General features: G+C 39.8%; 2 protein-coding genes across 3 annotated transcripts; both read right to left on the bottom strand.

Moving 5' to 3' along the window:
- Positions 1-635: 635 nt before the first annotated feature.
- Positions 636-2,491, bottom strand: LOC105009180. Its single transcript, XM_034290559.1, has 6 exons — positions 2,435-2,491; positions 1,970-2,308; positions 1,436-1,786; positions 1,205-1,333; positions 1,049-1,098; positions 636-941 (listed from the first exon to the last, which is right to left on the bottom strand). Exons 1-6 carry the CDS (start codon positions 2,478-2,480, stop codon positions 822-824), a joined length of 1,035 nt encoding a protein of 344 aa, XP_034146450.1. The 5' UTR covers positions 2,481-2,491; the 3' UTR covers positions 636-821.
- A 3,781-nt stretch (positions 2,492-6,272) lies between these two features.
- LOC105009181 lies at positions 6,273-10,739 on the bottom strand. Of its 2 annotated transcripts, XM_029117601.2 has the most exons (6): positions 10,671-10,739; positions 10,139-10,483; positions 9,936-9,977; positions 9,589-9,858; positions 9,147-9,181; positions 8,568-9,044 (listed from the first exon to the last, which is right to left on the bottom strand). In XM_029117601.2, the coding sequence occupies exons 1-6, from the start codon at positions 10,711-10,713 to the stop codon at positions 8,919-8,921; spliced, it is 861 nt and encodes a 286-aa protein (XP_028973434.2). In that variant the 5' UTR covers positions 10,714-10,739; the 3' UTR covers positions 8,568-8,918. The 2 variants fall into 2 exon arrangements, with proteins under 2 accessions (XP_028973435.2, XP_028973434.2); XM_029117602.2 differs by lacking the exons at positions 8,568-9,044; positions 9,147-9,181 and adding an exon at positions 6,273-6,576.
- Positions 10,740-11,110: the final 371 nt, after the last annotated feature.

Below are 11,110 nucleotides of genomic sequence, written 5' to 3'. Positions count from 1 at the left end.
TTGCATTTAAGACATTGATATCGGTTGAGCAAAAAACTAGAGATCTCTACGTCATTTAAACTAATGAAGTGTTTGTGGTCTTTGAAATGTTTCATCTATTTATAGAGACAAATCTACCGCATAGAACACAGAGGATTCTCAAGCCCATCAGATCTTACCAATGCTTAGAGACAACCTAAACTGCCGACCGCAGAGTACCTGTATGTTTTCTAAGTGAGGGGGTGTTATTTCCACACAGTCAGTGGCAATTATTTAAGGCCTTTGTCTTAAAAAGCAAACAAATAAAACCCAATTCAAATAATCACTGAATATAATCTATATTCCTTCTGACACTGAACTGCAGCTGTGGTATATATACAATATATCACAAACCCCAGAACCCCTAACTGCCCTTATAAACTGGTAACCAACGCAATTAGATCAGTAAGAAGTCATGTGATGTCATAGACATTGTTTCTCCTATAATATGGCTATCAGACAATCAGCATTCAAACCACTCGGTATATGATAGCTAATATTGTGACAGTGTGCATTGAGTTAAACTTTAGAATAATTTGGTTTAACATGGGAAATTATTTATTTTCCATATTTAAAATGACAGAATGATACAAAGCTGTGAAAGGGAAGTTGGACCACCCCAGAATATTCTAATAGCTGATATTAACACAATTGGCATGGTTAAGATATTCGACAACCCCGTGTATTCCACCTGACTCGGCAACATCCCACCCCCTCACTTTGTCTGTGTTTTGGTCTCTATTCCTAACCACTCTGGATATCTTCACATTGTAAGAGCATATGATGCATGATTTCCTCCTGTTCTATTGTCTAATTCCGGCGTATATGACCACCGTCTCTTCCTGCATGTTACTTCTCTGTCTTGAAGACCTTTTCTTGTTCAAATTCAGAGCAACATAATGAAGATTGTCTGCATCCTGGTTCTGTGAAGAACAAAGGAGCCTTGTTAACATTACTTGTCTTTTTCTCACAGTGTGTTTTACCAAAATGGGATCATGCTGAATGGTAACATGAAATTCTCTCTGCTTACCCCTGCATTTGACAGGGAAACTGTAGGATCTCTTGTCTGGGAGTCAAATCCTGAAAACAAAGACACAAAATACTGAAGATACATTTATTCTACTTAACTGAACATCCGAAGATGGAGATACGACAGAATAACTTCTTAAAAGGATTTGGCTCTGACCTCTGCACTGGCAACACATCATCATATTCATCTTGTAAATAATGCAGGTAAGTACAATGATCAGGATGATTGAGACGCCCAATGCTACTCCCAGACAGTACACCAAGACAACAGGTTCAGTGTAATGTCCTGTTGAAATTAAACAGGAATATAAGAAACTCAGACTAGAAGTAAATGTATGTTTTATTTTAAACATTTACAATACCAGACATAAACAAACTTGTCACCTACCTCCAACATCCAGCTTGGTCCCATTCCCAAACAGTATCTCTCCACATGAGGCCACAGCACAGTAGTAAGTCCCAGTATCAGAGAGGCTGAGGTTCCTCTTGGGGAGGTTGTAGACACAGCTCTGTGTAGGAGACCCAGACTCAGGGCTCTTCATACACTGACCACTCCTGTCTCCATTGGTATAAATGATTCCTGGAGGAGATTCTCCTGAGTCATGTCTGAACCAATAGACACTGTGTTCTCCTTCACAGGTCCCAGTGTTTATTGTACAGTTCAGAGTCACAGATTCTCCTGGATGGACCGACTCCGATTCAGGCTGCCATACAACAGGTGTGTTTCTGGACTCAGAACCTGACATAGAGTTTAAAATGTATTGATAGATAATAATAATAATGACATAATACATTTATTGTTAACACATTACATATTTTCGCGGCCTTTACCTCTGGGATCACACTCAACCATATCCAAAATGTAGTGTGAAATACTAAATATTAAATTATAGTTTCAGATAATTTCAAGTTGTTTTTGTACCTTTAACAATAAGAATGGCTCCTACTAGTACATTCAACTCATTGACATGAGAACTTCCACAGTAGTACGATGCTGAATCTGAGAGCTGTATGTCTGAGATCTTTAGGTGATTCATTCCTTCTTCACATAGCACTGAAAAACGAGGGTTGTTTTTGAATTCATTGTGGAATACAGGATCCTTTTCATACGTATAAAAGGATGATAATATTTTAGGTGTATCTCCCAAGGTTTGCTTGTACCACAGGAAGTGCTGTGACAAATTGTCTTGGAAACACGGTAAAATCACTGTTTCTCCTACGTTGGCTGAAACAAGGCGCATGGATGAAGATTGAGCTGCAGCTAGAATTTAAACAAAGACATGAGACATTACATCAACAATTATGAACAGCATCTACAACATATCTGGTTTGCTTTAGATGTATATAATCCATCCTGTGAGCATAGAATTATAAAATCTAGACATACCGATCTCCATCAGAAGTGGAAAAGTCAGACAGAGTGCAAAGATCATCTTTTGCGTTGTCACCCTCTTAACATCTTCTGTCTTGAGTGGAAACACTTGACTGAAAATGGCAAAACTTTTCTAATGGGGTTACTTGTGATTGGTCGATCTCGACGCATCATTTTTGGAAACGCCTGATTCTGCCCACCGTAATCTTAATAAGGAAATGAGAATCACTTACTGTACATGTTCAACTCAAAACCAAGACCCAGAGATCTTTACAATCACTGGTCACATTAAAGTTATCCGATAGTCCAATATAGTCATTCAAACTAATCATATTAAAAAAGGTTAATAAGCATTGCAAATATCAACAAACCACTGTTTTACAGTTCTTGATTAACCCATTTTGCAACCAGAATAGCATTCAGATGATTATTTTTCTTATGCACAGAGTAATGTATGTACATTCGTATTTTTCAGCAAACAGTACAGGTGCCTGTATGTCTTTATAAACAGCTCCAACCCATAGAGCAGGGCAGTATTATAGGTGGCCTGTAGGGGCGCTGTTGAACACAAAACATGTTGAAATGTGTGGTGAACAGGGGTGGTGCTTATTTCATGTTCAAGAAGCCACTAACTACAGAATGAAGCAATACCATTTTATTTCAGTCTCTACCTACATTATTCACATGAACATCTAGAAGATGAAGTGTATCACCTGAAAGTTTTGGGTAGGTCTGAGGTGTTTTGGTGGTTAGGCCTCTGGTTGTCAGGAACACATTGATCAACTTTATGCACTCTTAAGATAGTCTGTAAACAATATTACCAGTCAGTAACTAATTGAACTCTTCCTTAGTACATTTCTAATGATAAAATGCTCATTAAAGCTGTCGTGCACAAGCCTACATTTCAGTAAAACATGCAGCTTATTGTCATGGTTATGTACAACAATGAAAGCTTGAGACACAACAAACTGACATCAAAGAGACATCCTGCTGAAAACCACACAAGGACTGAAAGGCCAACCAGGCCAATCCTAAGCAAAGATGACAATGTGTTGTTCTCACAGTAGTGAACAGGTACCAGTTAACAGTTTACTGTGTGTATGTGTGGGTGGGTTTAACATGAAAGTGTAAGTTGGGTCTGCAAAACCCATCAGCACACTCATTTATGCAGACATACTGTACATACACAATCCTTTTTTTCTGTTTTGCTAAACATATATGAGTTCACAGTGATTTTAGGACGGCTACTAAATCAGACACTATGTTAAGTTCAAAATTGGGAGACTTTTAGAAGGCAATATAAACAGTTCAGCAATCTCAATAAATTATATCTTACAATGCAAAAAAAACCTAGATCTTATTGATGCAGGCCTGAGTTTCATGTACCTTTTGGTCAGGATCCCAAACAGTATCCCTCCACATGAGGCCACAGCACAGTAGTAAGTCCCAGTATCAGAGAGGCTGAGGTTCCTCTTGGGGAGGTTGTAGACACAGCTCTGTGTAGGAGACCCAGACTCAGGGCTCTTCATACACTGACCACTCCTGTCTCCATTGGTATAAATGATTCCTGGAGGAGATTCTCCTGAGTCACGTCTGAACCAATAGACACTGTGTTCTCCTCCACAGGTCCCAGTGTTTATTGTACAGTTCAGAGTCACAGAGTCTCCAGAATGGACTGATTCAGACACAGGCTGCTCTACAACAGTCTCGCTGGATCCTGACACAAAAAGGTGTGAAGACAATTGTACGTGACTGCAGCTTTAGAAATACAATATCAAGAAGCAACAATTTCCAACATTGATTACAAACTGTTGCTTACCTTTAAAATTTGAAATATTCTCATTTTTGATGGAAGGTGATGGAAGGTTTCTTCGGTACGGGGGATGATGGTGGCCTGTTGGAAGCAGGAAGGGACAGCAGACAGAGACAGGGGGAGGTTGAACATGGAGGTTCAAACCTCCACCAGCTCGCCAGCGCACCCTCTGAGGACACGGCCTGGAATGCCATCTGGCCCTGGGGACCTCCGAGGTCTCACTCTTTTAAAAGCTCTCCACACGTCAGTCATGGTTAGGGACAGAGTACAGTCGTCCTGGTCCTCGGCAAGCCTTCCAGAAAGAATGGTGTCGGGCGCCTCAAACCGTGCATAGAAGGAGCTGAGCTCTCTAGGGAGAGAGGCGGCAGGCATGGCATTGCTGTTTCACCCTTTATAGTCTGTGATGTGCCGCAGTCCATACCACGTGTCTCGGGTCAAAGCTATGGAAGTTAGACTCCAACTTATCCTTGTACTCTCTTTTGCCATCTCTGATGTCCTTCACAACAACCTGGCCATCTCCAAGGACCTCTGCTTGTCACTTCGATGCATAGGCGCCGATTTATGTTTTCCTCCGTGGGTGCTCATAGGCGCACGCCATTTACATATATATATATATATATATATATATATACACACCTATATATACCTATATGTATATATATAAACGCACTACGCAGACCTATTCATTTACTTATTAATAAAGCCGTAAAGTAGATCTTTCAAAATTGACCACTTATCACAAATACAGGATTGGAGATGAAAAGTTTAACTGACACGTAGGCCTAACCGCGATCAGTTCGTGGGAAATGAATGTTTTGCGCTATTATCTAAATATCGATTAAAAAAAACGACACATATAGTTTCTGGGAGTTTCTCCCTAATTTCTGCTACGAGTTTTTGATAGTGGCATTTTTTCATCTGAGAAACGCTGTGATTGGTGGATAGGGAGCACCCTGGTTATGTCGCTGTCACTAACATCGACATAACCAATCACAGTGTGACAGACGCTTTACATATCACCAACGGCAAGTTTCATTTTAAATGAATGTAGCCTACTGGCGGACTGGCGGTCTGGCACACGTGGGTGCTCGTGCTCTGTATTTTCGTGAGTGCTCGCTATTTTCCGTGGGTGCTCGAGCCCCGGAGCACCCACGGTATCGGCGCCTATGCTTCGATGTACATATACGTATGGGCTTGTATCAGTTATCATAGGTGCCCATAAGGTGTAGGTCGTTAAACACAAACCATACATTTAAATGGCATGTGTCCCTGGGGCTACACAGAAACTTTTGAAACGGAGGACACAGTGATGAGAAGTCAGTGCCATGTGTTCCTGGACCAAACCAGACTGCTTCAAAATCCAGGACTCGGGTATGCCAAGTCTGGTTGCTTAGACTTATATATGTGTGTAATTATCAGTAGCCCTACGAAACTCAAGGATGAAGATGAACGAGTGATGCCGTCGTTATATATATTTCAAAGTAATACAATTTATTCCAATCAAGTAAAGGTACAATGCTGTCTTTGCATAAATAGTGAGCTACAACACAACATGTTGGGAGGCCTCTTTAATGATGACAAACTCAAATAAACTTTTTGAGATATGGCTATTCATCCTAAAATCAGACATATCTAAACCCTCCCCCGAAATAGAAATCAACATTACATTTCTACAGTATTCTTTAAAACGTTTATCCATAACCAATACAGTACAATAAAGCATATCAGACTATTCTGCCCTTTATAGGGAACAGGGGAGATCCAAACACTACAGATAGATATCCACAATACCATGCATTTAGTTACACTCCAGTTTGCTCAGAGTTTCACACCTCTCCAGGTGAGCTCAGGAGGGTGGGGGTGAACGCCACCTGGTGTTCCAGATCTTAGGGAAGCAAATGTTATGCAGGACCCCTGATAAACATCACCAAGAGCCTGCTGGAGACTGGGTGTGGCCAGGAGCCCCTCTTCGTCGAATACACTTCCACTCTTCCTCAACAGACATTGGTCATTACACTACTGAGAAATGTTGTTGTTTTTGTAAAAATACATGCCCATTTTGAATTTGATGCCAATTTTCTACAGCAAAGAAAAATTGTACATATCCCGCTCACACAGTCCAGTCTAACAGAAAGTGGTGGTCACAGGAGGGGTGGGGTTTCAATTAGAATGAAGGGGATCGGAGACTACTCAGACTGCCTCTGTGACTCAAACCAGAGTACATGGTTTCTTCCTCTCTCTGATTTCTCATCTCTGTCTTTTCCCTCCTTGGTCTCCTGGACTGGGCACTTTTCTTGTCAGTGAACTTCAGGGAGACATAGTTCATGGTATTGTCATCATGGAGCTTAGGGATGAAAACACAGAGTAGGTCAGTAAAGACACTGGGTTTAGTTTAATAGTCACATTTATTTTTCTTAAATGCCCATATTCAGTCTAATGTTTGATAGAATGCATTCTGCTAATCTATCTGTCAGACATGCTGGCACAAGCATGATGGCCATGCAAAGAAGTGGTTTCTGCTAAAAGATAAATTACAAACATGAACGTAACGGATAGAATCAATTATGACAGAGAGGGACCTGGGTTCTGACCGAAACAATACTCAACAATGAATACGTGACAGAGGTGTACCTAAAATAGTGTAGGAAATCAAACATAACAAGTGCACTCAATAAACAGGAGACGACGATCGTGGCAACTGGGAAACTGCGGTAAGGGGCCTGGTGCGCTGGGAACCGGAGGACTGTGCTAGTTGTGATACTGCCGTGACACCTATAGGCCTTGTTGACCCCTCTCCAAATGTAGCACTTATGGTTGTGACCATAAATATATTGGTCTCGTCACTCCAAATTACAGTGTGCCAGAAGCTGTGAGGTGTGTTAAGGTGTGGTCGGGCATATTGTAACCAGGATTTGGTGGCATTTTATGTCTTTCTAACTTTTTATATCCTTTTCCATTTTTATAAAGTTCCATTACCTTGTTACCCAGGTCTATTGGCTGTTCTTTTCTGCTCCCCATGGCTCAGTATCTAGCCTGCTCAGTGCATCTAGGTGAGAGCTAACAAACTATACACAGACACTAATTGCAATTTAAAAAGCCACAGGTTTCGGAAATTCTACTTTAATTGCCATTTTCACCTGTGTGTCACCTTGTGTGTCTGTAACAAGGCCAAACATTCAAGGGTATGTCATCTTTTGATCAGGGTCATTTGGGTGATTTCTGTTAACATTATGATTTAAAAAGGAGCCAAACAACTATGTGATAAACATTTTCTTTTTTTGCATGATCAGTCATATTTTCTAAATCAATGCCAAAATGTCACAATTTGTGCCAGGGTATGCAACATTTTGAGCACAACTGTGTATGAACTGTCTAATCATTCTACACATGCCATTACATTCCTAATCCTTGTTACAGTGGAAAGCAAAGCAATTTTACAGTCTCAAATCTCTTATTGAAGGCTGGTACCTTCAGTTCTCATCCTCCCAAACAACTCATACCGTAGTGCATCACATCACCAGTCACCTACGAATGCAGTATATCAAACCTACATGACTATATACCAATTCTAATAATCAATTTTATATACAGTTTTTTCTTTCCTTTCCAAATTTTTTTTAAATGCCTTTCACTGCCCTAGGACTTTGGGAAAATATTCAGAAATACCAGAAGTCTATGTGAACAAAAAAACATGCACAGGCCTTAAGAAAAGAAGTAACAACTGAATGCAAATCAAACTGCCTTGGCAACAAACTAAACCGATACACATTTCAGGAAATAGGTTTAGTTATTGTAGTGACGTTATGCTAGCTTGATTTGTTTTTCAGTGGAAACATCTGACCTCACGTTGTTGTGTGACATGTGTTTTCACAGATCCTCTTCTCAACAGCAAGCTAACGAGGCCTCAGGTGAGGGCAAACGTAGACAGCTGCACCATACAACCATAGTCTGCACACGTATCAAAAGAGCAGTTGGGCTGATGTTCATATGTTCATTCCCCCCATTCATGAAAACACAAGTACATTTGCACTTAACTGTTCATGTGGATCTAAACACATTTCTCTGATTTGTCATCAGTACCACAAAGTCCTAGACGTACATTACATCTATAAAAAAATAAAAAAGGAAATCTGGCAGTTAAAACAATAACAGTAAAAAACTTTGGGAAATCATCTGACTCCTCCCACATTGTGCAGAACTCTCTGAAGCCTGTGGTAATCTGGTTTTGGTTTAGGTCTGGTATTTATAGAAGGTGAGGGTGGAAGAAGCTGTTGGACTTGATTGGTTTGAAGAGGCGTGGTTTACACACAGTGAGAGACAAATGTACTAGATGTCTTTACAAACAATGTCTTTTTATTATAAGTACTGTAACGTTGGTCCAAAAGTGCTCCAAGTTTGTTTTAATGTAATGTAATTTACAAAACGTTATAGGTATCGTTGTTTCATTTGTTCTTTGAATTCAGAAGGCAAAAACATCTTCATGTTCAACCTCAGGATGCCTTAAAACCAGAGTCATATATGAAGAAAATGTGGCCAATGTGGCTTAGAAGTTCCAAAATTGGCCCTTTTTTTCTTTGTTTACTAATTAAAATAGGAGGACAGAGCCCAGCAACATCAACAATCAATGCTACATGGATTTGTACTCAGCAACATCAACAATCAATATCAACATTAAAACATGTGGTATTATCTAATGGAAGTGTAAACAGCATGAGAATCGTCCTCCATCATATTCAGCTGACTTGGCTTTCTTGGTGTCTTCTGACTAAAATTTAGTGCTGCATAGTTAAGATCTGTGTCCTCATCCACGTCCTGTAGTGTAAAAATGACATCACAAAAACCCATATTTAATAAAGGTATAAAAGTATTGTTTTCTAGTGTCTACGATCTGTTAAATATGTCAGTTTTTATTACCTGGCTATTTTGCCTCTGCAATTGAGTCTCATTATCTAAATAGGAATATAATTATTTGGATCAGTACACAAACTGCTCAAATTCAAACATTCATCATTATTGTAATATTTAGCAAAACCCTAAGTGTGTTTTTCCTCTCTATTTGAGCATAAATTAGGTACATCTTACTTAATTATGGCACTTGCCTACGGAGTAGCAATGAAAACTGCTACCTCCTACCTTCTGGCTATTTAAACCATACATCCCCACCGATATCTCTTGACTCTACAACCTCTGGCCTCTTTGTCATCCCACCCATAACAAAGGGCAACTCCTGACCAGCCTAGTCAAACCTCTTCCTGGTCCTGGCACCCCATGGGGAAACTAGCATTCTGTTGAAGCAACTTCAGAAACCCAAACTTTTTAAAGACTATCAACTGTGTCTTGTTGAAAATGCTTCTACCTGTTTTTGTTTCTCGTCGGATCTTGAGCAACAGGATGATAATGACTATCAGGAGTACAGCAGTCACACCACCCAGGATCACAACCAATGGGAACAAGTCCATAGATCCATTACACTCTCCAACAAGACTGGTAGTTCCATTACGCACTCCAACAAGACTGGTAGTTCCATTACACTCTCCAACAAGACTGGTAGTTCCATTACACTCTCCAACAAGACTGGTAGTTCCATTACACTCTCCAACAAGACTGGTAGTTCCATTACACTGTCCTATCAAATTAAATAATATGACATTACTGTTTATGTATAAGTGTTGTCATCTTCATTGAATGAAATAACAAACTTACTTTTCTTTACGGTCTCTTCTTTTTCCTCACTTAACTTGGACCCTGGAATTTAGAGATCGGTAATGCAATTATAATTTCTGAGATTAAGAAAAGCCAAGGTCAGCATTTGTTTGTTTTAGTTTGTTGCAGAATGTCTTACAGAGTGAAGCAGCATTTTGAAACCACAGTTATAGCTTGTACTTATATCAAAGAAATTATCTTACCTTGAACATTTAAAAATGTTGCACTGACAAATACCATGAATTTAGTATTTGTAAAAAACCCACAGAAATACAAGCCACTATCAGCTATATCCACCTTATAGATTTTAAGGAAGATGGTGGTGTTGTTGCTGTACATTTCAAAATGTCTATTTTCTAAGTAATAATCAACTGTTGATGGATGAGTGCCGTACATAGTCGAGATACACACAGGCTCTGATCTGTTGACTTGTTTAAACCAGGCTACATGTCCCACAACCGTTGAAATATTGGAGCACAGCAAGGTGACGGACTCCCCCCTAAGTACCACCACAGTCTGAGACTGGAAAAACGAAGCTGGGACCAAACCTAAAACACAGAGAACAAAGTCAGATTCACAAATATAACAGTTGATTTACTACAACATTTCAGAAATTAACAAGTGCTGGAATGAACATTCAGCTGAGGTACAGCTCTGTCCATATCTTCATATTATCGGACTAGTGATAAAACCAATCTTATACCCTGTGTAATGTTTAGAATTAAGTTGACTTACTCAATCCAAAGAGCAGTAGAGGCGGTAGTGAGTTTCTCGCCATGCTTTGAGAAGAACTATTCTTCTGTCTGGTTGTCAGAGAACGCCTCAATTCACTCTGAGATCACTATGAGATCAAAGGGGATTTCATTGGAAGGGGGCGTTGTTATTGTTGGTATTTACAGAAAGCAGTACAAATGTGGACAGGAGTGATCTTTTTTTGTAAATTAATACAAAACCTCCACTGACACTACTTTTAGATTACTATGACATTCTTAGTTGGGGTTTGGTTTGTCTTCCCAGAGGTTCCAAAATTCCCAAGATAATCAGCTCTGGGTCTTGGTCTGATATAACCTGTAGGACTGTTACAACCTGTAACCTCAGAAGCATGATACTTGTCACATGACAGAGGTGTCAGGGATTTCACCATGGAATGTTGTCTTACAGTAGTGTGGTGGAAC

This window comes from Esox lucius, chromosome 24, assembly GCF_011004845.1.
Source record: "Esox lucius isolate fEsoLuc1 chromosome 24, fEsoLuc1.pri, whole genome shotgun sequence".
NCBI lineage: Eukaryota > Metazoa > Chordata > Actinopteri > Esociformes > Esocidae > Esox > Esox lucius.
The sequence above is the reverse complement of the archived record's forward strand: the minus strand, read 5'-3'. Positions and strand labels throughout refer to the sequence as shown.